The sequence below is a fragment of the Cryptomeria japonica genome, chromosome 4 (genome assembly GCF_030272615.1).
Source record: "Cryptomeria japonica chromosome 4, Sugi_1.0, whole genome shotgun sequence".
Taxonomy (NCBI): domain Eukaryota; kingdom Viridiplantae; phylum Streptophyta; class Pinopsida; order Cupressales; family Cupressaceae; genus Cryptomeria; species Cryptomeria japonica.
In genome coordinates this window covers 517,427,450-517,451,666 of record NC_081408.1, presented here as the reverse complement: position 1 = coordinate 517,451,666, position 24,217 = coordinate 517,427,450, and the positions used below count along the sequence as shown (strand labels likewise).

At 36.0% G+C, this 24,217-nt stretch overlaps 1 protein-coding gene across 7 annotated transcripts in view; it reads right to left on the bottom strand.

Annotated features, from left to right (window-relative positions):
* LOC131031236 (phosphoglycolate phosphatase 1A, chloroplastic) overlaps positions 1–24,217 on the bottom strand; it is a 194,977-nt gene that overhangs the window by 6,240 nt on the left and 164,520 nt on the right. For 5 of the 7 annotated variants that reach the window (XM_057962290.2, XM_057962288.2, XM_057962289.2 and 2 more), the window contains 2 exons: positions 3,515–3,618; positions 2,864–3,247 (listed from right to left, as the gene is read on the bottom strand). In XM_057962290.2, coding sequence (XP_057818273.2) covers positions 3,141–3,247; positions 3,515–3,618 — 211 coding nt within the window. In that variant the 3' untranslated portion in view covers positions 2,864–3,140. Of the gene's footprint in view, positions 1–2,646; positions 2,812–2,863; positions 3,248–3,514; positions 3,619–24,217 lie in introns of those variants that run through there. The other 2 variants (XM_057962286.2, XM_057962287.2) reach the window with 2 other exon arrangements.

Genomic DNA, 24,217 nt, shown 5'->3' with positions numbered 1-24,217 from the left:
TAGATCATACTGCAATTAACTGTAAAATTCATGCAGTGACCTTCTCAAAGAGAAATTTAAAGAATCAGTAAATATAGCAGCTGTTGAGGAACATCGTTGAAGATGAAAAGTTTGTTTTATTTTGAAGAGGCCAACACTTTGAAGACAAGAAATGATACAGTAGAGAATAGTTAGATACTCAAGAGTCTAAGGTGCTTGTTGATGCAGATCCCCAAGGAACAAAGGTTTCTCACACAAACTCAACCCACTAGACCCTCAATCAAGGTCTCAACATTCACATGGATTCTTGGACAATCCTAACAGCAACATGAAAGAATACCTCTACACTCCCCTTTGCTCAATGGGACCCCACTATATCCATGAACAACTCATGGAGATACAACTTCTCACATCAAGACTATTCTTGACACCAACTATCCTGTAGCCACCTATGGCCAATTTGGATTACAACACATCCACCATTGCAGAGCAGCTATGGACCCTATAGAACCTTTTGTCTAACCCTAGTAACATTGATTACAACCAAAACAACACCCTTTTGTTTGTACAGATGCAAACAAGGTGACTGCCCTCAACAAGATGCCTACTCCTAGTAGCCTTGTTTTGAACTTTTAAGACAAAACTCGGAAATCCAACTAATGATACTACAAACTCTTGACACTTTTTGATGCCACTATTGATGACACAAAACACTTCCAAAACTCAAAACCCAACTCTTGCATTTACTGGGTCAAACGCTGCTGCTACAGGAGGGCTAAAAGGCTTTTAGGCCACTTTACAAAGCAACTCCACTCCAAAGGTCTGATCCAATGGAACCAATGGATGGGAAAGGTCTACACACATCCCAAAACAACAAATCCACGGTCATATAGGGTCCAGTACGCTTAGTTTTACCTCCAATTTTTAACAGTCAAAATAGGCTAGTCACATGAGGATGCCTAGCCTAGGGCTTGATCCCAAACTCCACCAGTTCAACGGCCCACTCAGAAACTTCAAGAATCTTAAAGTACATTGTCTCCCCTCCCATTCCTCTGATTTTGAGCCAATTTGGCCGGAGGAATGTGGGGTTAAGAAGACATTTCCTTAGAAACCTTGGTTTTGGAGGGTTTTCAGACCACCTGTTGCAAAGATGCAGATATCTTTCTTATTACACAGACTTTTCCTGCCAAATCAAAGCCAAAAGATCATCAACTCAAATGCCTATACAAATCAATGACTTAGATTGCACATGGAGTCCATACAAGGCACTGTTACAGCAGATTTAAGGAAATTTCTGAGTGTTTATTGAAATCTAATCATGAAATTACATCCAAACTTCTTCATCAACATTCTTCTCGACCTCCAAGGCTTTAAACAAGGTTTCCCCAACCTCCTCAACCAGCTCCAACTGAAATTTGAATTAGGTAGCCGTTGGAGGGAGATTAGTTACATTTTGACAACAAATTGACAACTTTGCACAAACTTGACAATTTATGACATTTGCCTATGGGACCTATTAGAACACATCATAGACCTTACAAATAGGCCACATAGAAGCCAAAATACATTGCTTGGCTCATTTAGGCATGTTGGATGTCATTTGACCATGGTTGACCAAATAGGTCCTAGGGAGTGTACACTACAAAAATGGCATCAAAGCCTTACATGGCTGATCAAAACAAAATGAATGGTCTTGAAAGACCTTATTACAACACAAAAACATTCAAAGAACCTACAAACACTTCTAAGAGCCTTCATTGCTCAAATGGTCTTCAAAATCTGCAAGGTGCTCCTGCACCACTTGTGGATCAAAGAAACTATACCTCATTGGGGATATGATACATACATGTGTGAATTAGTGTCCAATAGTTCAGAGTGGGATCTAAAATCTAGAAGTTCAACATTATACATTTATGAGGGTGATGAGACATTTCATGTGCAAAGGGCATCCACTTGGGAACTTGGATGATAGCTAGGTGACTATATCTGCAATTGAGGAGCAGCTTGAAGATGTCCCACTAGTTCAACAACTATTTTAAAAAACTTCTTTATAATTTAATTGCTATTGTTTTGTTTTATGTTGTTAGTCAATTTAATGTTGCAGCGTTAAGAGGGGGTGTCGGAATACATGCTCCAATTGTATCCACTTTGCTGTTGGACAACTCCAATTAAATGTCAATAACTCATAGTTAGTTGTCACTAGTATCCTGTCAAATGTTTTAGTGTGGTGTCAAATGAAATAATTGTTTTAATTGAAGATCTTTGAGCTTTCAGCAGCTATAAAATTGTAATCTATTGATAAATAAATCAATCAAATAATTTGTTGTTCTGTTTGTTCCATTCTGCTCTGCTGATTTTTTAATTAAAAGACATAATCATGAATGTTACTATGTCAAACAAGCCAATAATAAAATTCGGCCATTATTTTTTAGCAATAGAAAAAAATGTCATGTTCTAGGATTTTCTCATTGTCATATCAACACCAAATCAAGCCCATCCAATCACGGTTATTAAGATTGTCATATCTTACCAAGGAATGACATAATCAAAACCAAAGTTGTGTCTTAATTAAAATTGATATCTATAGCATGATTTTAGTGACACCATATATTGCCATGTTTGGTTAACCTTGTGAATGTGAACTATTCCATCTGCGGTTATGAAATTTCCTTTCCCCTCCTGCCTATGGATATTAATTAGTATACCGACTAAGAACAAGATATATCCGGCCAACCATTAACTTGATTCTAATGACATGTTAATTATAATGCACACTTGCACTGGACAAATAAATCACCTCAACTTTGGCAAACTTGCATAAACCAGCATTACCTAGATCAACAATTGTGCACCCCAATAAGGGTTCCATTCTTTACTTTAAAGATAATATTACCTTAAAAACTCTTTAAATTAATGATGAAATTATAGTAAGTTTGGATGTAGGACACGATCCCTATATATCCATGTTATCAGATTAATAATTTAAAACTTTCTTTTTTTTTTTGAATAATAATTTATAACTTGACAAGAGATCAAGAATAACTCATGCAAATTCTTCTTTGACGAACTTGCAAGTATATGGCAATAAGCACTTTCAAAGTTCTTTATTATTCTTTGTTTGAATTGATAAAATTGTATCAAAAAGATTACAGCAAAAAGCCTCATACGTCTGTATCATTCTGGGTAAGGAGATTTGACACCTTTTCTGTGTAAAAATCAGGTTGAATATCATTTTCAGGGCTTTGAAGCATAGATAAAGTCGTGACACCTGTATAATTACAAAGACAGAATATCGGACAAAATCATCACATGTAATGCCATTCAAACTTCAAAAAACAGTTATTTTCATTTTAAAGAAAAGCAAGAGGCCAAACAAAGAAAATTTCCACTGGTAATTGCACGTAGAGAGAATGTTATTGCATACTCAATCTAGTATAGAACTGTGACAATGAATATGAACATTCCACATTATATTGGCATGATATGAACATGAAATTCTTTTCTGATGAAGGTGGAGAGCTTTTTTTTGGTATACCTGAAAGCACGAGAAGAGTTTTGCAACCACTATTTATTCCAAATAAAATGTCAGTGTCCAACCTATCACCTACCATACATATTTTTGACTTATCAGTCTCAAATCTGCATCAAAATCACACCAAATTAGAGTCAGGAAAAACTCACAGAGCCTGAATATAGTTTTTTCTAAATATGTAATGCATATTGGCAAGAAATCGTACGTCTATTGTAAGATAAAAGCATATCATAAGACTAAGGGATGATAATATCCACCAATGCTTGCTACTGTCACCATGGATATAGCTTTTACAAATACTGGAATAAAACTTGCACACCATCATGAATTGAAATTTATGATATGACTTTGAAAAATAAAACAGCTATATCATATTGCTCAGTTCAAGTATTGATGGAAAAGTTCTAAAGCTGTTATATCAGATATAAAGTTTAATAGCCCTGTTTTCATAGGTATAGCTCACAAATGCAACTGAAATGATATTTAATTGCTTGCTTGCTGGCATATTCTGATTAAAATGCTGTCACAAAGTTATGAAGAGTGAAACTAAGGTTTTAATGTATGAAACTATGCTTAAGTACGACCCTTGGTACTTCCTGGGTTCTCGGGTTCGCTATGGGTCCTTCACAAAAGGACCCATAGCGAACCCAAGCACCCAGGAAGAACCCAAACCATTGTTAGACACAATGCACCACTAAGAGGGGGGGTGAATCAGTGGTTCTCAAACTTTTCCCTTTAACTATTCTAGGTGAGCATACCGATTAACAGATTCTAACTCAATGCAGACTTGCCGGTTAGAGGAGAGACCACCACAAATGCAAACACACACAAATGGACATCACATAACACTAGTATGTACGAAGAAAACCCAAGATGGGAAAAACCTCGGTGAGCAATGCTGTTGGAGTCTACTACTCCAATCCAGCCTCACAATAAATCTTTGTTACAATGTTTAGGGCTACAACCCAAGGAGCTACAACACCTAATTTAGGGCACCAACCCAAGGAGCACCAACCCCTAACTTGTTTATGGGCTACAACCCAAAGGAGCTACAACCCCTGCACCAAGCTACAACTTAGTGATCTCAATGATATCTTCAAATACAAAATTAGTAATATTGTTGTAAGTGAATCTTGTAACCATTTTATATACCTCACTCTGCCAATGAGACACCTTCTCTACTGCACCGACTCACTCTTCTGCTTCTGCAATGCCGGTAAACTCTACCAGTTCACCTCTTCTTTTCCTCTACTCTGTCGGATCTCCTCCTCACTACTCTGCTCTTCAGTTCTCTCAATTGTCTTCCTGCCGGTACAAGTTCCTACCAATTATCTCCTCAGATGCACTCTAGCTGCTATACCAATTACTCAAACCATACCGGTTATCTCTCTGTTAAAACCTATCACCGGTTTAACCTTCACTCCCTCAGTCACTCCTATCCTTAGCTATTTTCTCTCTGACTGATCTAGCTCTCTCATGCAACACTCACACACTTCGCAGCAACTCTATCTTCTTCTATCCAGCATCCACCTTCAATGATTTTGGCTTCCTTATAACCTGGTTTTCCCGCCAAAAGACAATTCAAAAACATGGGCGGTTAGGGTTTCCTCATTAACCTCGAGGCAAACCAAATCCAATCAGATCTTATCCGATCTAATCCTTCAGACAACTATTCGCACAACACCCCAATTAACGCGCCTTCCAATACACATTTTCCAAATATAGAAAACACGACCCTATATCTCGACTTGCATCTATCAAAACGCCATTAATATCTTTGTTGTTTCCTTCTCGAGGTCTTGTCACACTCCGATTTCCTTGCTTCGATCCAGGCGCCAACAACTCCCTGATTTTTCTCTGTTGTTCATTCTTCCTCGAGCCACACTCCTCTGATCTGATCCGCAAATCACGGGATCCATATTAAATGCACACCTACAAAAACACCTATCCCTACACGACACTTCACCGACCTCTGCGAGCTTGCCACTTCATCTCTATGTGGCATCCACATCGACCAACTGCCAGCTTGGATCTTCATGTCGGTCCAGATAGGATCACCGACCAAACACTCTACCGGTTCCTCTTTTCTGCCGGTATCTTACACTGTACCGGTAATTCTTCATGTCAGCTCTTTTGTTGAACTGCCAATGGAACTTCTTAACCGGTCACCAGACATGTCTACCCATAGCATGCTCATTCTCATTAGGTAGAGTCACATATCTTAGCCTCTTCGCTTCCTTGCCGGTTCTCAAGCTTACTGGTAGCCATCCTGATGACATGTCATCATCCTTCAGTGGTTTCCAACTAAGGCATCTGCATGCCGGTTTCATTCTCTATTTTCAGCTGCACCACTTTGCCTCCTTTATCAACCTGAATAACATCTCTTCCGGTTTGTCAAGGTGCCAAACTCATCACACTTCATTTGTTCCGACATCCCAACATGCCTTCACTGTCGGTCCAGTGCATAACCCTGATTTCATGCACTTGAGGCATTCCTTCGATTCTCCGGTAGATCCGGTGTGAGCCTTCAAACACCTGCCTTTGCCTCATCTACCTTATCTCATGGAACTATGATGCACACTATGCATAATAGGAGATAAGCTCCACATACCAGTGGAGTGATACCTTATCATCAGCATCTTGCAATGCACTCATGTGACTTCCTTGTTTGTGCAGCACATCTTCAAACAGGCACATGTGATCCAGTGTGGACACATTCACAGTCAGTCATCTCTTCACATGCTAACTGCATCTTCATCCAGTGGGAGTCCTGTTGTTCTGCAACATCACAGCATACCGGTGACCTATTCATCTTTCTCCTCCTGTGTTGATGTGATTTAGGTAACATTCTGCCTCTTCATCACAAACAATAGCTCAAGCACCTTTCTCTTCCTGCTTGCCCATCCTTGGTAACCACACACTGTCAACACAACACTTATCAGTTGACATCCTTTCCTTGCCAATGATACACTGTACCGGTACCGGTAAACTTACCATTTCATCCACACAAGTCAGGAACTAACTTGTGTACCGGTGACACCAGTGGTCATTCATCTGAATGACATTCTCTTCCTTACCTTACCGGTATTCTGCAACACACGGTGATATCAAAGATATCTCATCCTGTACTTCTTCATGACAATGTTGCACATACATCTCTCATACCGATTGACATCAACGACAACACAATGCCAACAACCATACCCAAGGCCATACCCGAATAGTACTCGTACCAGGTCTCAGGCTTTACTAGCAGTACTCGGTAACAAGGGTTTGGTCTTGTGGAAAGGTTTCAGCTTTGTGTATCGATGACCTAGGTTGAGGAGGGTTGTCCAAATTGTGACCCTTTTCCATGCTACAAACAATAGTTATATCTTGCCGTCCCAAGTTAGAAATTGATTCTAATTGGCTCTATACATCTAGTTTCAGCAAAACTCTCTTCATGATCAGTGACTCACCACTCACTAGTTCATCTACCGACTTTGTGACCATTTTGATTCTTTATCAAGATAAGTGTTTCTTTGATTGATTCTTCTCTAACTTTAGGATTACTCAAATCCTCTATGACCTTCCACTCCACATCTAAAGCAAGATTCTCATAAACATCTTCCGCTGCCTCTACGATTTCTTCCTCTACCGCTTTGGTAACCATCACTTCTATCGTTGCAACATGAACTATTGGATTCTTTTGCATTGTAGCATGAATTATTGCTCTCTCTATCATTGCAATATATACTATTACTTCCTATTCCTTTGACGTCTTCTTTATATGAACTTTTTTCAATGCATTGATATCTTCCTCTTGGAAATCTCCTCCTCTTCCTCAATTTTGTTTGATCTGAAATCTTCGTCCAGCTTGTCATCAACCCTCAATGCAAATTGATATGCATCTTTTACTATCTTCAGTCTCACCATACTTAGCTCTTCTAGGATAGGTTCTCTCAATCTGTTGATGTATATGATTATGGAAACCTTCTTATTTGCTTCACTAGATGCTCAATTATAATGATCATCCTATAAAATTCTTTAGAATATTCCTTGAAGTTTGTGGTTTTCTTTGTAATAACCCTTGGAAAAGATTTAAACCAGTTTTGATGTTCTTTAAATACCTTAAATGAAACTTTGCAAACAAACTGAAACTACCAAAAATTTGCAAGGAAATTGCTTGAAATCACACACCGAAAAGTGACCAAACCACATAGAACTGATAATATAATCAGATAATCAGTTTTGCAGTAAGAATAGAGTTTCATTTTACTGCCATAAACTGATTTGCACAGCAAACAACACCTGTAACAAGTATTTCAAGCTGAAACCCAAAATATGGCTCTAGTAGGCACAGCGAGAAACAATGTTTACATGAAACTTCACCCAACTTACAAAGTCTTTATCAAATGATAAAATATTAGTCTAGGACATGAAATAAAAGTGATGCACAGCCACCATGCTGTTATCAAACACTGCAGAAATCTGGAAATACTATCTCACCACAAACCAAACAAAACTACTAACAAACCCTTAGAAACTGCATATAGAAAACTATGAAAGTTGAACCTTTCTGCACAATGGTAATCTCTGTGAGAGACTACACTATGGTGAACCTCTGACTACCATCCTTAGTCCACCTGGAAACCTTCAAACATACCATTCTTGGGCCTCCTTCACAGGTTTGACCTCCTATAAAGAACAAGTAGTTGATTAGCAAAATAACAATTGGATGAATGAATAATGGGAACCAAAACCACATAAATATCATAACACATCAAACACATATTTGGGTGCTCAAATCCCATGCCAAAGAGAAAAGATGTCTTGCATGCCAAGAATGTAACTCTCTCTACCACTTGTCCTTCACCTCCTAACACTCCCCTTTGCAACTTGCCACTTGTTTGGTGTTGTCTTATGTTTCCAATTGCCACTAACATACTAAAATATGAGCTCCAATTTCTCACACCACAATTGGGAAAGTAATTTAATTTGAATATCCTTTTATGACTAAATAATATTTCTTCTTTAAACTCAACATCAAAATAGATACGATTTTCTGGTTTATCCACCACTCCTGATTTACTATTTTTGGATAACCGGACTTACTATAAATAGTAAGTTGTATTTTTGGAAATGGGACATGACATTCTCCTTCTATCTCAAATTTTGCAATCTTTCAACAATTCTAACTCATAATCTGCAAGTATGAATTGATTCTTCAATTTCTACACCATCTATCCCATTTTTCTATATTTTTTTTTCATTTATTTCCAATTGTACTTATTTCCACCAAAAAATAGTGCGCACTTTTAGTATACTCTTAACAAATCCAACGCTTTCAATATCTGCAATTTATTCATAATCAAAATAGTTTTTTTGATCATTTATCCAATCAATCATTTCCTCAAGATTCAAATTACCAAAATAGCTCGAAATATCAACTTAAGATCTCTTACCAATTTTGGCGATAACTTTAAACATTTTTACATGATTTGATTCTTCTTTCACTTGATCTTTCCATATCTTTTTCAACATCTCATACATTTTCTTTTGGTTTAGTGTCTTCATCATTGCTTTCATCATTTATAGGGTTATGACCTCTTTCTATCTTCTTCTACAACATCCAATTAGATCTTCATCGCTCTCATCATCTCAAACATTTCTTCCATCCTTCCAACAACGTTAACAAACACCTTGTCCTCTTTGTGGAGGCATCTTACCCTGGATCTGATGCAAGTTGCCTCAAGGTCAACAATCTACCCACGACCCATTCTACAAACTACTTCAAGGTTGACATTTTGTTCAGTCATTCCTATAAATTGCTTCACAATCAATGCTCTATTTACAAACTTCTTTTAGACTACCTCAATTTAAATGATCTATTTACCAGAATAAACCTTTGCTCTTTATAGGATTCAAAAATATCCTCTAGTACTATCTAATGCAATCATGATCAAAGGTCCAATTGAGATTATCCAACCATGCAACCAAATACACAAACACACAACAATTATAGATCTTATTGATTGACAGTCATGAAATATATTACAATCTGCCACAAGGGCTTATAACGTCAGTTTTATTCTTTCAAAGACACATTGTCATTACTATGTGCAAATTATAGAATTATCAAAGGAGATTGCAATACAAAACCTCCATTTGCCACTAAACACTCTAACGAACATCTAATTCATCTTGCATAACTCCTTTCAAATGTTGCTGATATGTTTATTTAATAGCAATAAAAAACATTTAAGGAAAAAATCAGCAAACCAAAAGTCTAAGATGATTTGAAAAAATCAAGATTCAAATGGGAAAGAATCAAGAAAAAAAAACAGATTCAAAAAAGAAAATGTATATTATTATATTAAAATGAAAATTATTATATTATATTATAGTTTGAATATAAATTAAAAAAATAATGGAAAAAAATTATTAAAAAAATTGAAGTTAAAAAGAGAAAAGATAAAATATGGCCACAATAAATAGGGTTGATGCCCTACCACCTGCACCTTGCTGCATAGGGGTTTGGCCCTTGTGGCTTGCACAACTATAATGGGTACCACGGCTCCATGGAGGGCCAACAACTGCCAAAACAAATTGTGTAATCTCATTTCCGCCATCAATTTTTTGAAACTCTACCCATGAAATTTTGTGAAACCCTAGTGATTTTTTCCCTTATTTTTTGGATACTAATGCATTTGCACACCAAAAACCCTTCGAATACCGCAAGTCAATGATTTTGCTGAAAAACACAATTCAATGGTGGAAAAATCAACAAACCTAGCGATTTCTGATTTTTACGACTAATTGTGAATTTTTTTGCAATTTCTGCTTCTATTATTTATAATTTATATAGTGAACTTTTGGCTTCAAAATGATCTACACCAGCCATGAGGTGAGGTAAAACTCGATAGTAGATGAAATGTGCGTCTTGGTAGCATGTAGTTGGGAATAGCCTTTTAGGTTATTTGTTGTTTATAGGGATCTTTTTCTTATAGATCAAAGACCAGTTCTACTAATTTAATCAATAGGGAGTTTCCCCTACGGATTCACACAGTAGTTCTACTACATATCTATTTTATTCTGTCACATTAAAAGGTGTGAATTAAAATGCTAACACATAGCTGAGATCTTTAGACAGTTCTACTAGTAAGGAAAACTTTGAGACCTACACTTATCCTATTGTGCCCATCAAGACCTTTCCTAATTTGTGATTCCAAGAGTATATGATATCAAACTAAAGGCAAGAAAAGACCAAGTCATTCAAGTATGGATATTCTTCACAAATGAATAGAGGCATGATAAATGGGAAGGGGAGACGAGTGTTCTTAATAGTGTTGGATTGATCTCTAGGAGATCCTTGATATTCTGTTAACAATGTGTAATGTCCCCTTTCTAGAGTTACTTAAAATTTCCCTTCAATCTAAAGATTCAATGCCCACTATTGCAAGGGACCAATAAATTTTAATAGATTGTATCAAATTGTATAAATGGATATAGATATTTGCTATTCCTATTCTAATTTAGATTTATTAACATGAGGCTTGCTTACTGAACAACGTGTACACCGATAAGAGAATGAGGAATTTAATCAACAATGATGTCAAATATCTTTATGGTCTAAAAGATCAGATCTATTACGAATTCTGAAATTCTGACCAAATAAAGAAATCTGATATGATTGCTGATTTGAGGATGGATGTCTGCCAATAATATCTAATCTGATACATCTACGATTAATGTAATTATCACGTGGAAGATGGGACTGATTGCAGAAGCATGTATCTATGTCTATGGACCAATGGTTCGTTATATATGAAGAATAGAGTTAAAATGTAATCGCTTTTCAGAGTTATATCTCTATGCTTGTGTCCTCATATGTAATGCCCACTTTTACCCAAGCGAACATCACTAAAAGTAACAACAATTTTTTTTAAAACAACATATTACAACATTACTTAAAAAAGCTTATGATCATACATACTATACATTGTGAATTCTGATTTAAACAACCCTCAACTAACAAACCTGTTACCTCATACCTAAGTTTTCTCTTCCCAGTATAGCACATATCTCGACCTACCGCACATTCCTGCACACAAGCCTACACCGCTAGATGCGCACATTAGATCTATCAAATGTTAGATATATGTTCAACAGGATAAATCATACAATGACTTTAACTGGGTCAAACATCTACCATCAAGAACACACAAGGGTAAACATATAACCTTGGAAGAGTGACAAGACCAAACAACTCAGAAGAGCCAGACCTAAGGGCTAGACCTACAGTCTCGAGGGCTCATCGCAAATGGCCTTGCCTACGTCAAAGCATAGAGACTTCGTAGTTTGACTTTAAAAAAGACATAACAAAAGCGAGTACGCAGCCCTTTATAGGGCCTCATACCCCAGACAATCCTCTCGTCGGTTGCCACCCACTTAGGTGAAACAAAGACAAAGTCCTAGAAAACTTTAATATAAGGATTATTTGTACAAAAGTTCCCATACAAACCCACCCCAAGGATCCCAAAACACCGACTCCAACACTAATATAAACCAATATGATACCTTGGAGCATTAAGAATATTTAAAGTGCTAGATATAACTTACATCTTACATTTGAACCAAATTAAAACCAAGGAAGTGCATCACTAAGATACTCACACCTAATTCTACATAAATGAATCTTAATATCATTATAATATCTTCAAACAAGAATATATTTGGGATAGCTATTGCTTTTAAAGGTTAGCCTCTAACATATAAAATTAGCACTCTTCCTCTTGGTTCCTATCCACTCTTTGCCTTTTAAGAACAATCATTACTTAATGCTAAATTAAAGGTAACATGTCTAGAATTAAAAGGTTTACATACTCAACTAACTACCTCAAACCAAAGGGAATTCAAGTACAAGATTCCCCTAATTACCAAACACACTTTACCCGCTACTAAAGAACCATAAATCAACAAAGACTCTACAAGATCGCTTTCTAAATTTAATAGCAACCTATTAAATAAGATTAACTTGATATAAACATTATCCTTAACAATGAAAGTCCTTAACTAAAATTTTACTCTTCTACAAACAAGAAAACCAAATAAGTATAAAAGAAACTAATAAAACCTCATCTATTGACATAGGATTTCTATTGTCTAAAGGTACCATTTATTTAGATAATAATCAAATCAATTTAATAATAATCCAACTACTTAATGCACAAGGACAACAAAAATTCCCTTCCGAGTAAATACATACACACTTCCATACTGGTCTCGGTTGGGAGAGAGAAATAAACTCTAAATACTAATCCAATCACCCTAATCTAAAATTATATTAAATTTCATTTAGCATTATAATTTCATAAAACATGTGATTTATATTCAATAATTTGAGTCCACTATAATTATAAAATTATTTTCACAATTAAAGAATTTAACCACATTATTCATTAATTATATGAAATAACATTTATATTAATCTAAATAAATTTATTTTTATCAAAAATATATCTAATTTCTCAAATATATCTATATTTATCAAAATACATATATATTTCTCAAACTATAACTCCATATTCGAATTTGATAATATTAATCTAATTATCACAATTTCCAAAATAAAATTTTCATTAGTAAAAAATACCACATTAACCAAAATGAAATTAAACTACTTCTTTATATATATATATATATATATATATATATATATATATATATATATATATATATATATATATATATATATATATATATATATATATATATATATATATATATATATATATATATATATATATATATATATATATATATAATTAAAACCACATCGAAATTTATATATAAAAAACCAAAGATCATCTTTTAAAACAAACATAAACTAGTCATATTGCAAGTCTGTGAGAAACCACAGATTGTGGGAGTCCCCACACACCATGGAGAAGCCCCCACAGCTGTGGGAATGCTCCCCACAGCAGTGGGTTGAGTTGCCCATAGTTGTGGGTGCTTCCCACGGCTATGGGAAAGCTCCCCATAGCGTGGGTGCTCCCCACAGCAATGGGTAGAGCTGCCCAAAGCATGGGTGCTCCCCACAGTCGTGGGTTGAGTCGCCCAGGTCTATGGGTCAGCTCCCCACACCAAGCCAAAAATAAATTAATTAATTAATATATATATATATATATATATATATATTTTAAACCAAACAAAATATAATTAAATTTTTAATACATAAAAATTCAATAGCAACTCCAAGCATTAAAAATTTCCATAATATGACGAAGAAAATTTATTAAAAAATCAGAATTTATTTCCCCAATAATAATCTGGAAATTTAATTAAAAACAACCCCCAACAAATTATTATTGCCAATTTCAACCAAAACCCATAATTATTTCTTGAACAATAATCTGGAAATCTATTAAAAATTTTACAAAAACCCCAACTCTTAATATTATAATTTAAAATTTCATTTACAGAATTGATATTTACACAGGAGATTCAATTCAAAATCAACTTTCCAGAAAAACCAAATTTAATTTATTTTCTTTTCTTTCAACAGAAGATTTCCATCCTTTGAGTCGAAGGATGATGGCAATGAAGATGGCAATGAGGATGGGGAAGATCGTGAGGATTCTGCAAAGGATGATGAATCTGTAGATAGTGACACCATTCGTGAGATGGCCTGTAGGGAAGTATGGAAGGAAGAGCGCGAGAGATTGAAGACATTTGGAGAGAATGCGTGGGAGATATTTGTAAATGATGTTCAATTTACATTCAATATGCAAGTTATATTCTACTTACTATTATCTTGTTTTAACTATTACTTAATTATTATATAAATCTGATTGTCTTCTTTTATGTGGCAGGAGAGGAGGAGCATTTATAAATTTCAATATCAATTCTCACACATACCATTTGACATATATAGTGGGTTGGGTACAGTCAAGCGATGCCTTGACCGGCCATGTCTTTTGGACATGGCTGATCAAGACATCACTTGATCGTGCTCCCTCACTATAATGGTGTATGGCGTTTTACTTAACCAACCGGTGTATATTCAAACACCCGATAATTATCGGTGTATGGTTATATTTAATACTTTGAACACTATCCTTAACACCCGGTATTAATCGGTGTGAGTTTAATATACCACCCGATATTTAATTGGTGCAAACATAAACTAATATCGATATCAATCGATAGTCTAACTGATAATCATTAAGTCGTATTTGCAATGTTTAACTCGATTTGTCAATCGGTGAATACGAATAGATTATCAAATTGGGATACTATGATAATGAACAGTTAATATAAATAAAGAATGTTTATCAATTGAATGCTTGAGTTTATTCATTTTAATAATCGATATGATAAATGATTGAATGAGAGACTTCATTTATCTCTCATTCAATCATTTATCTTACCGAAGCTATCTATGCATTAACACTCCCTCTTAGCTAGGTAAGATAAATAAGAGTAGTGTATCAAGCATCACAATTCAACTGATAGTTAGCATTCTTTTAAATATTTTAATTTTCTAGAGGATCATATCATCTACTCACAAGATATGAAGTATCACCTAACCACGTGATACAAAATGTCTATCACATTAGTCTTGTGATGACAGGATATCACCTTAGCACGTGATACTAGTATTACCTAAGCATGTAATACTTAAGGATAATCATATGAGAAAATATTCAATTCTCACCTTTATCCAAGTTATGGTAAGTGCACTAACACTTCATATGAATGTTTTACCACAACACAATCATGGCTTCATCCATGATCCACCAGAGATCCAACATGATAACTGGTTTGGACATTATAAGATTGTCACCTTATAATGTCTCCATACAAGTGTTCATTATCTTGAGAGATTGTCACCTCTTAGATATGAACCCAGGGGATAAAATCCAAAAATGTCCTATCATGACAAAGAGGTTTACACATTAAACATCTTATAGAAATGCAAATACAGATTACAAAGCAAATTACCTTTCTATCATACCTAAACCTTTTTTGAAGTGATCAACCTTCACTCTGGAAAGAGGTTTGGTCAAAATATTTGCAGTTTGATCTCCCGTACAAACATATTCTAGTTGGATTGCATTCCTGTCTACCATATCTCGCACATAGTGGTATGGAATCTCAATATGCTTGACTCTGTCATGAAACACTGGATTTATTGAAGGTTTTATGCAGCTCTGGTTGTCACAGTGTATAACAGTGGGTTTCATAGGTTCTCCAAACAACCCCACAAGCAACTTCCTAAGCCATACTGCCTCTCGGGCAGCCATAGAAGCTGCAATGTATTCTGCCTCGATGGAGCTTTGAGCTACAGAAGACTGCTTCTTGCTGATCCAAGATATCATAGTTGAACCTAGACTGAAGCAACACCTTGAAGTGCTTTTCCTGTCTGTCACACTTCCAGCCCAATCTGAATTTGTAAATCCATGTAGGTCTATATCAATTTTCTCATATTTGAGACCAAGGTTTAGGGTACCTTGTAGGTATCTCATAATGTGTTTTATTGCAACCAGGTGTATCTCCTTCGGTTCACACATAAACTGACTTAGAGCATTAATTGCATAATAGATATCTAGTCTTGTATTTACCAGGTACATCAGGGACCCAATCATCTGTCTGTATTGAGTAGGATCAGTGGGTTGTGACTCTGCCGCTGCTTCTTTAAGTTTATGTAAATTGATTTCCATAGGAGAGGTCACGGGTCTACAGTTTAGCATTCCGAATCTCTTCAAAATATCCAAGGTGTACTTTCCTTGGTTTAGTATAATGTTGTCAGAATTCTGCCATACTTCCAATCCTAGGAAGTAATGAAGGAGTCCTAAGTCCTTCATATCAAATTCTTTGGATAGATCATTCTTGCATTGATCTATAAGGTGATCATTTCCTGTGATTAATAAATCATCAACATATAAAATCAATATTAGCATATCACCTTTATTTCTTTTGTAGTAGAGATTAGGATCTGCATCATTTTGGAGAAGCCTAGCCCTGAGAGATAGGTGTCAATTCTTTCATACCAAGCCCTGGGAGCCTGTTTGAGCCCATAGAGAGCTTTCTTGAGTCTACACACATGAGACTCTGCATCATGAATTTCAAAACCTTCAGGTTGCTCTAGGTAGACTTCTTCTGAGATCTCACCATTTAGAAAAGTTGTCTTAACATCCATTTGGTGTACCTTCCACCCCTCCACTGCTGCAATGGCTAATACAGCTCTTACTAATGTATATCTGGCAACAGGTGCAAAGGTTTCTTCATAATCTATTCCTTCCCTTTGTGAGAACCCTCTAGCTACAAATCTGGCCTAGTGTTTTTCAATACTGCCATCTGCAACTTGTTTGATCTTAAAAAACCATTTAGATGAAACCACAGATTTCTTAGTTGGCCTAGGAACAATCTCCCAAACATCATTTTTCATAATGGACAGATACTCTTCAGACATGACATCCTTCCATACTTGATGTTCAAATGCATCTGATACATTGTTTGGTTCGGCTTTAGAGAGATCATTCATAAGGGCAACATAGCTAGTGAATTTATTAGGCCTTTTGCTTTCTCTGAAGGTTCCTAAAGGAGCAACAAACTTTTGAGCTTCTTCTACAGTTTTGGTGGCCCATAGTGGTCTTTTCTTGAGGTTTTCTCTAGGTGGACTTTGAGTTTCACTCATAGTTTCCTCAAGATTCTCCCTCTGAAGCTCAGGTGTAGGATCTCTATCTAAGCTAGGGGTGGGGACATAGGCTTCAAGATCTAGAGAACTTTGGGCTCTTTTGAAGGCTAAGTTTTCTTCAAAGATCACATCCCTACTTAGTTCAATATTCTTTTGACCAGGTATACATATCCTTAGGCTTTGGAGGTTTCACTATATCCTACAAAGATTCCCCTTTTTCCAAAAGGCTCTAATTTTAATCTTTTCTCCTTAGGTACATGAATATAGACAGGGCATCCAAAAATCCTAAGGTGGCTTATATCCGGTTTTAATTTAGTAAAGACTTCGTCAGGGGTCTTATCTTCAAGATGAGAGTGAGGACATCTATTTTGAATATATACAGCAGTGCTAGTTGCTTCTGCCCAAAGATTGATATTTAGATTCTGATCAAGAATCATAGCTTTGGCTGCCTCAACGACTGTCCTATTTTTTCTTTCTGCTATCCCATTTTGTTGAGGGTTGTAAGGTATTGTTAACTCCCTCTTAATCCCTGAATTTTTACAAAACTCTTTAAATAATTCTGATGTGTATTCCCCCCCATTATCAGTTCTTAGGGCTTTAATTTTGTTGCCTGAGTAGTTCTCTGTTAGTGATTTGAATTCTTTAAACCTATTAAGGATCTCTTCTGATTCTTTACATTTCAGAAAGTAGATCCAGGTTTTCCTAGAGTAGTCATCAACAAATATTACATAATACAAAAATCCCCCCAATGAATTTACCGACATTGGTCCACATACATCAAAATGAACTAACTCTAAAATTTTACTTGTTTTCCTAGTACTACTTTGAAAAGCACCTTTAGTATTTTTACCTAGGGCACATCATGTGCATGCCCCTGAATGATATTGCTTTAGCTTAAGTAGACCTGTGACAAGGTCTCTCATTGATGATAAAGCTCTAAAATTTAGGTGGCCTAGTCTTCAATGCCAGATTTCATTGGCATCTGTAGTTACATGAATTAGGGCTAAGTTGGGCTATGTGCATAGCTCATACAAGTAGCCTTGTCTTTGACCAATTGTTTTAGCTTTCTTGATGGATGAGTTCTTTGGCCAAGCCAATACTTTGTTGTCCATGAAGGTCACTCTGTATCCATTGTCCTCCAGTGCTGATATTGAGACTAGATTCCTCTTAATGCCTGGAACATATAGCACTCCTCTAAGTTGTAATGATCCACCTGGCTTTAGTTTGATGGTGCAGTTTCCAACTCCTTTGACAGGGTGTGTAGAGTCATCTCCGATGGTTACCTCCTCATCATTCTCCTCTTTCATAGAGTCTAGTACTTCTCTGAATCCTGTGATGTGTCTGGATGAGCCACTGTCGATTACCCAGGAGTTCACTTTTTTTGATGCTTGATTTGTGAGTGTTGAATAGAGCACATACTTCTCGGAGTCCTCTTCCCTTTTGGATTTTCTTGTTTTGGCAAATGTGGCCTGTTTAGCTCTTTCTGGACATTTGGCAACATAGTGCCCAAATTTGTCACATCTGTAACACTGAATTTGAGAGAGATCCTTCTTGAAGGAGTTCTTGCTGTGACGACCTTTTCTCTTCCTGAATTGCTTCTGCTTGCCTTTCTTGTTTGAGTTCGTATTTAGAACTTGTAGATCTTCATCAATATTCTTCTGTTTGATCCCTTTCTTATTTTGCCTTGATTCCTCTTGGAGACAGTCAGCCTTTAGCCTATCGAATTTAGGGAAGTTGTCCCTTGCACTGATGCCTTGGACGAATGTTTCCCATATGCTAGGCAACCCATCTAGAGCAATGAGGATTAATTCTTTGCTTTGGATCTCATATCCAAGGGTTGCCAGTTCATCCCTTAAGGTAGATATTCGCATGAAGTAGGCATTGACTGATTCTCCTTTTATCATGGCTATGTGATTTATCTCTCTTTTTAGAGCCAAGGTTCTACTGGCATTGGATATCTCAAAGGCGTCTTCAAGTGCTTTGAACATGTTGAAGGTTGTTTCATGTTTCCTTATAATGGGCATAATGTTGTTCCTTACCCCATCAACTATGATTTTGATAGCTTCATCATTTCCTTTTCTCCAAATTGCTTTGTCAGGTTCAATCTCAGGTTCTTTAGTTTCAGTCTTTACAAATGATTCAATTTTATTTTCTTTTAGAATCATTTGAATTCTGAATTTCCATGCAGAGAAGTCATCACCCCCTGCAAGTCTATCTTCAAATCTGATAGCGCTAGCCATTGATAGGATTGTGATGTTGAATATATACTTGATTTGAATTTTACGTAAAATTGAACAGCCTCAGGTTCGATTTAACCAAAGCTCTGATACCATGTAAATGATGTTCAATTTACATTCAATATGCAAGTTATATTCTACTTACTATTATCTTGTTTTAACTATTACTGAATTATTATATAAATCTGGTTGTCTTCTTTTATGTGGCAAGAGAGGAGGAGCATTTATAAATTTCAATATCCATTCTCACACATACCATTTGACATATATAGTGGGCTGGGTACGGTCAAGTGATGCCTTGACCGGCCATGTCTTTTGGACATGGCCGATCAAGACATCACTTGATCGTGCCCACTCACTATAATGGTGTATGGCGTTTATTTAACCAACCGGTGTATATTCAAACACCCGATAATTATCGGTGTATGGTTATATTTAATACTTCGAACACTATCCTTAACACCCGGTATTAATCGGTGTGAGTTTAATATACCACCTGATATTTAATCAGTGCAAACATAAACTAATATCGATATCAATCGATAGTCTAACCGATAATCATTAAGTCGTATTTGCAATGTTTAACTCGATTTGTCAATCGGTGAATACGAATAGATTATCAAATTGGGATACTATGATAATGAACAATTAATATAAATAAAGAATGTTTATCAATTGAATGCTTGAGTTTATTCATTTTAATAATCGATATGATAAATGATTGAATGAGAGACTTCATTTATCTCTCATTCAATCATTTATCTTACCGAAGCTATCTATGCATTAACAATATTTAGGTGTGTTGTATTCAATGGAAATATGGAACCTTTTCGAAAGGTAACTGAATCTGATGATTGGTGGCTTTCGGAGAACTCCACCCGCAATGCAATCAGCATTGGTGAATTCGCTGCTGTGATCTATATAGCCATTGGGGGGCAGGTGTAATTTCAGGATAGGGTCGGATTAGAATTTTGGGTCTATTTGGATAGTGTGGGATGATAATTTTGGATCTTTATGTAATTTTGGGTCTATTTGTTTAGAAAATGCTGGGAATGCATAGACGAGTGGGTTTCTCTTGTCTAAAACTATGTGTAATTTTTCATAGTCTCATGCAATATAGGGAGCTACCCCCATTAATGGTAGTACTTATCTTTTAAAAAAAAAAAATACAGAAGATTTCCAGAAAACCAAATAACACCAATCAAAAATTTTTGAAGAAAATTTCCATTATCAATCCATTAACAGACAAACTTTCCAGAAGGCAAATTCCATATTCTTCCAAAATAATTTCACAAAGGGATTTTAAACCCCTACCTTGAATCACACTCCTAGTTATGAATTTGCAGGAGAAGCCTCGAAATCCGGCCTCGGCAACACACAGCAACCCAAAAAGCGAAATCCAAAATCCCAACCTCTGCAAAAATTTTCTTCCGAGAACTCTTTTCAAAATCGAATAAAAGAAACAAAGAGCCCCCCCTCATTCTGAAATTTCCAAAATATAAAGGGTTTTCCCCAAAATCCATCTCGGAAAATAGAAATTTCCCCAAGAACTCACGCACGCAGCGAAGATCCAAAAAAACATGCCACTTTAGAAAACTGTAATTTAATTAAAAATTCTCATAAATTAAAAAATCAATTAATTTATTTTAACATTAAAATATGATTCAATAAATTCATAAATAAAGCTTTTTATTTACTTTATTTAAACAAAGCATTTTTCTTAATTAATATATTTACAACTATAATATTAATTTATTAATCAAAAGATAAAGTGTTAATTTAACTCCTGTAACATCTTTATAGTTTATACATTCCAAAATATACATCAATCATTAATTATTCAAAAGTAAAATAATTCATTAAATTAACTCAAATATAATCAACACTTAAATAAATTAATAATTACTTCTACCAACACCTTAAAACAATTAACCCAACTCAACACATAACAAACACATACCGCATATCAGAGGCATCGAATAATTGCCTAAGTGACGAACCAATAAGGCTAACAATAGACAACAGACTATGCTCTAAAACCGAGCAAGGCTAAGGGTAACAAGGACGGGGGCCTTATGTTCAGCATAAACCAACATTAAATACCACATAAAACAATGAATAACTAGCATAAACCTGACATTACCATAGAAAACCAATAATATAAAAATTCACAAGCAAATAGTATAACTTCGCCTGTTGCAACGTAGGTTAGAACATCAAAATCCCTTATAAAAATAGTCATTCTTCATCCTATGAAAACATTAACGAAACATATTCATTATAAGCATCAAGTCCTAAGCCAACCACACACCCTCAATTATCCATATTCCTAACTATATTGATTAGCATTTAATATCGAATATATCTATTGATAACATTATAGCAAAGGTATAATATCACAATACCTCCTTATTTGTAGCCGGCCTAGAGAGGCATTACATCATATATGTAAAAGACACTTGCCTTTGTCTGATCGCCTTCCCTGAATAACAGCATATACACATGCGATGTCTCCCAGATGCTTTGCCTGTCTAATGTCTTTATACTTGTTCTCTTAGCTTTGCAAGTGGGTGGATCCTATACCACATTCCTGGCTAGTCAAAGGCCCTAGAGAGCACTTCTATCTGAATTCTAATATTCCCTTTCATAAAATCTCCCTCCCTCCAATCAATTCTTGCCTTATGGTTTTATATCTTTCACATACCCCTTGACAAGAGGCGTGAACCCCTTTCCATGGAGTCATCCTTATTCAAAACATATCTAACTTTATTTACTACCTTCTAAAACAAATCATACCTCTAAGAATTGTCGCCTTGACTATTTTTTAATTGTTGACTTGAAAGCTTGTTTATAGTCGGCTCTTATTAATATTTATTGATACAAACATGAGTTGATCATTGCCTTCTCTATGAAAAAATACACATTGTTGTATGTGAATTGCTGTTCTTAAACATCATCACTCACCCTGTAAGTTACTATTAGTTATGATAAGAATTACATTTGTTTGAATCACACCTCCTCAAGACCTTAATTCAGATTGCACCATTTGCAAAAAAGAATGGTTATTAACTTCACTAGCCGCTGGTCTTCAATGTACCATTAATTGCTGCCGTGTGTTAGGTGTCCATCTCTTTCATATTGAATAGATGTCTTTTCTTGTCAAACTAATCGCTGATTATATTACTTGTTTCTTATTGAGTTCTGTCTATTATCGCTGGATACAAATACATGGATTGCTGTCTGTTTCTTTTGTTTAATCATTTCTTTCCTTGATGCTTATATAGTTGCTGTCATAATGAAGTCGGTAATATAAAGATATACAAGGTATAATCTTTGATTAATGGCCCATGATGAAGTTGGGCATTCTATGAAAGAAACTTGCCCATGATGAAACTCGTCATTGATTTATATGTCTACTTATTTCTTTGCATTATGGAGCACACATTGCTGCATACAAAGTGTATTACATGTCTTCCATCTGATTTAATGTTCTTATTAAGATCTTCAATCTGCAAATAGTCACAACCTAAGTCACAAGGTTCGAATTCGAGTTCGAGTTCTAAAACAGTGCGAGACACGCAATGGATTTCAAAGAATTGATTGATTAATCAGAATGAGCAAGACGCTCATAAATAATACAAAGCTATTTACAAGAATAGCAAGTTTCTAATAAGAAACTGCTGAGAAGATCGAAGACGATCTGTCTAAAATAGAATATACACTGATGAGCATTAATACTAAAATTAACATTATTCTATTACCCTCCCTTAATGCTCAATCTATTAACTACACCTATAGACCCCCTGAATTTTACAAATTCATCAGGACCAAGGGGCTTGGTGAAGATGTCTGCTGGCTGCTCCGAGGTAGGGACATACAGCAATTGGATGGATCTGTCTTCAACCAGTTGTCGAATATAGTGGCAATGAGTTTCCACATGCTTGGTTCTTTCATGGAAGACTAGATTCTTGGCGAGTTTGAGCACTCCCTGATTATCACAGAACAAGGGAGTTGGACCTGCCTGGGAGACATGCATATCCGCAAGCATTCGTCGAAGCCAAACCGCCTCACAAGATGCCTTAATTGCTCCCCGATACTCTGCTTCTGTCGAGGAGAGAGCCACTGCCTGCTGCTTCTTACTAGTCCATGTGACAGCACCAGATCCCAAACTAAACACATACCCTGCTGTAGACTTACGGTCATCAACCGAACCTGCCCAGTCAGAATCTGTGTAACCACTGAGTATAGGATCAGAACTCCGAGTGTACAGAAGTCCATAATCAGGAGTGCCACTCACATAACGCAGCACACGCTTCGCTGCTAACCAATGATCAGCCTTGGGAGCTGTCATGAACCGTGAAATGTAGCTCACTGCAAAACTGATGTCAGGTCTAGTGGCAGTAAGATAGATGAGGCTGCCCACTAGTTGCCTGAACAGAGATTCATCCACAACTGGTGAGGATGACTGAGCTGAAAGTTTGAGCCCGGGTTCCATAGGAGTAGAGGCAGGTTTGCAATCCTACATTCTGAACCTGTCCACAAGACTTCTGGCATACTTGGACTGAGAGAGAAAGATACTGTGCTCAGTCTGCCAGACTTCAACTCCTAAGCAGTAATGTAGAAGTCCTAAATCTGTCATATCAAAGGTACGGCACAAATCCTGTTTGATCCCAGTGATCAAATGTGCTGAACTGCCAGTAATGATTAAGTCATCCACATAGACAACTACAAACAGAATATCATTACTAGAATGCTTGATATACAAGTTTGCATCAGATGGACTCCACT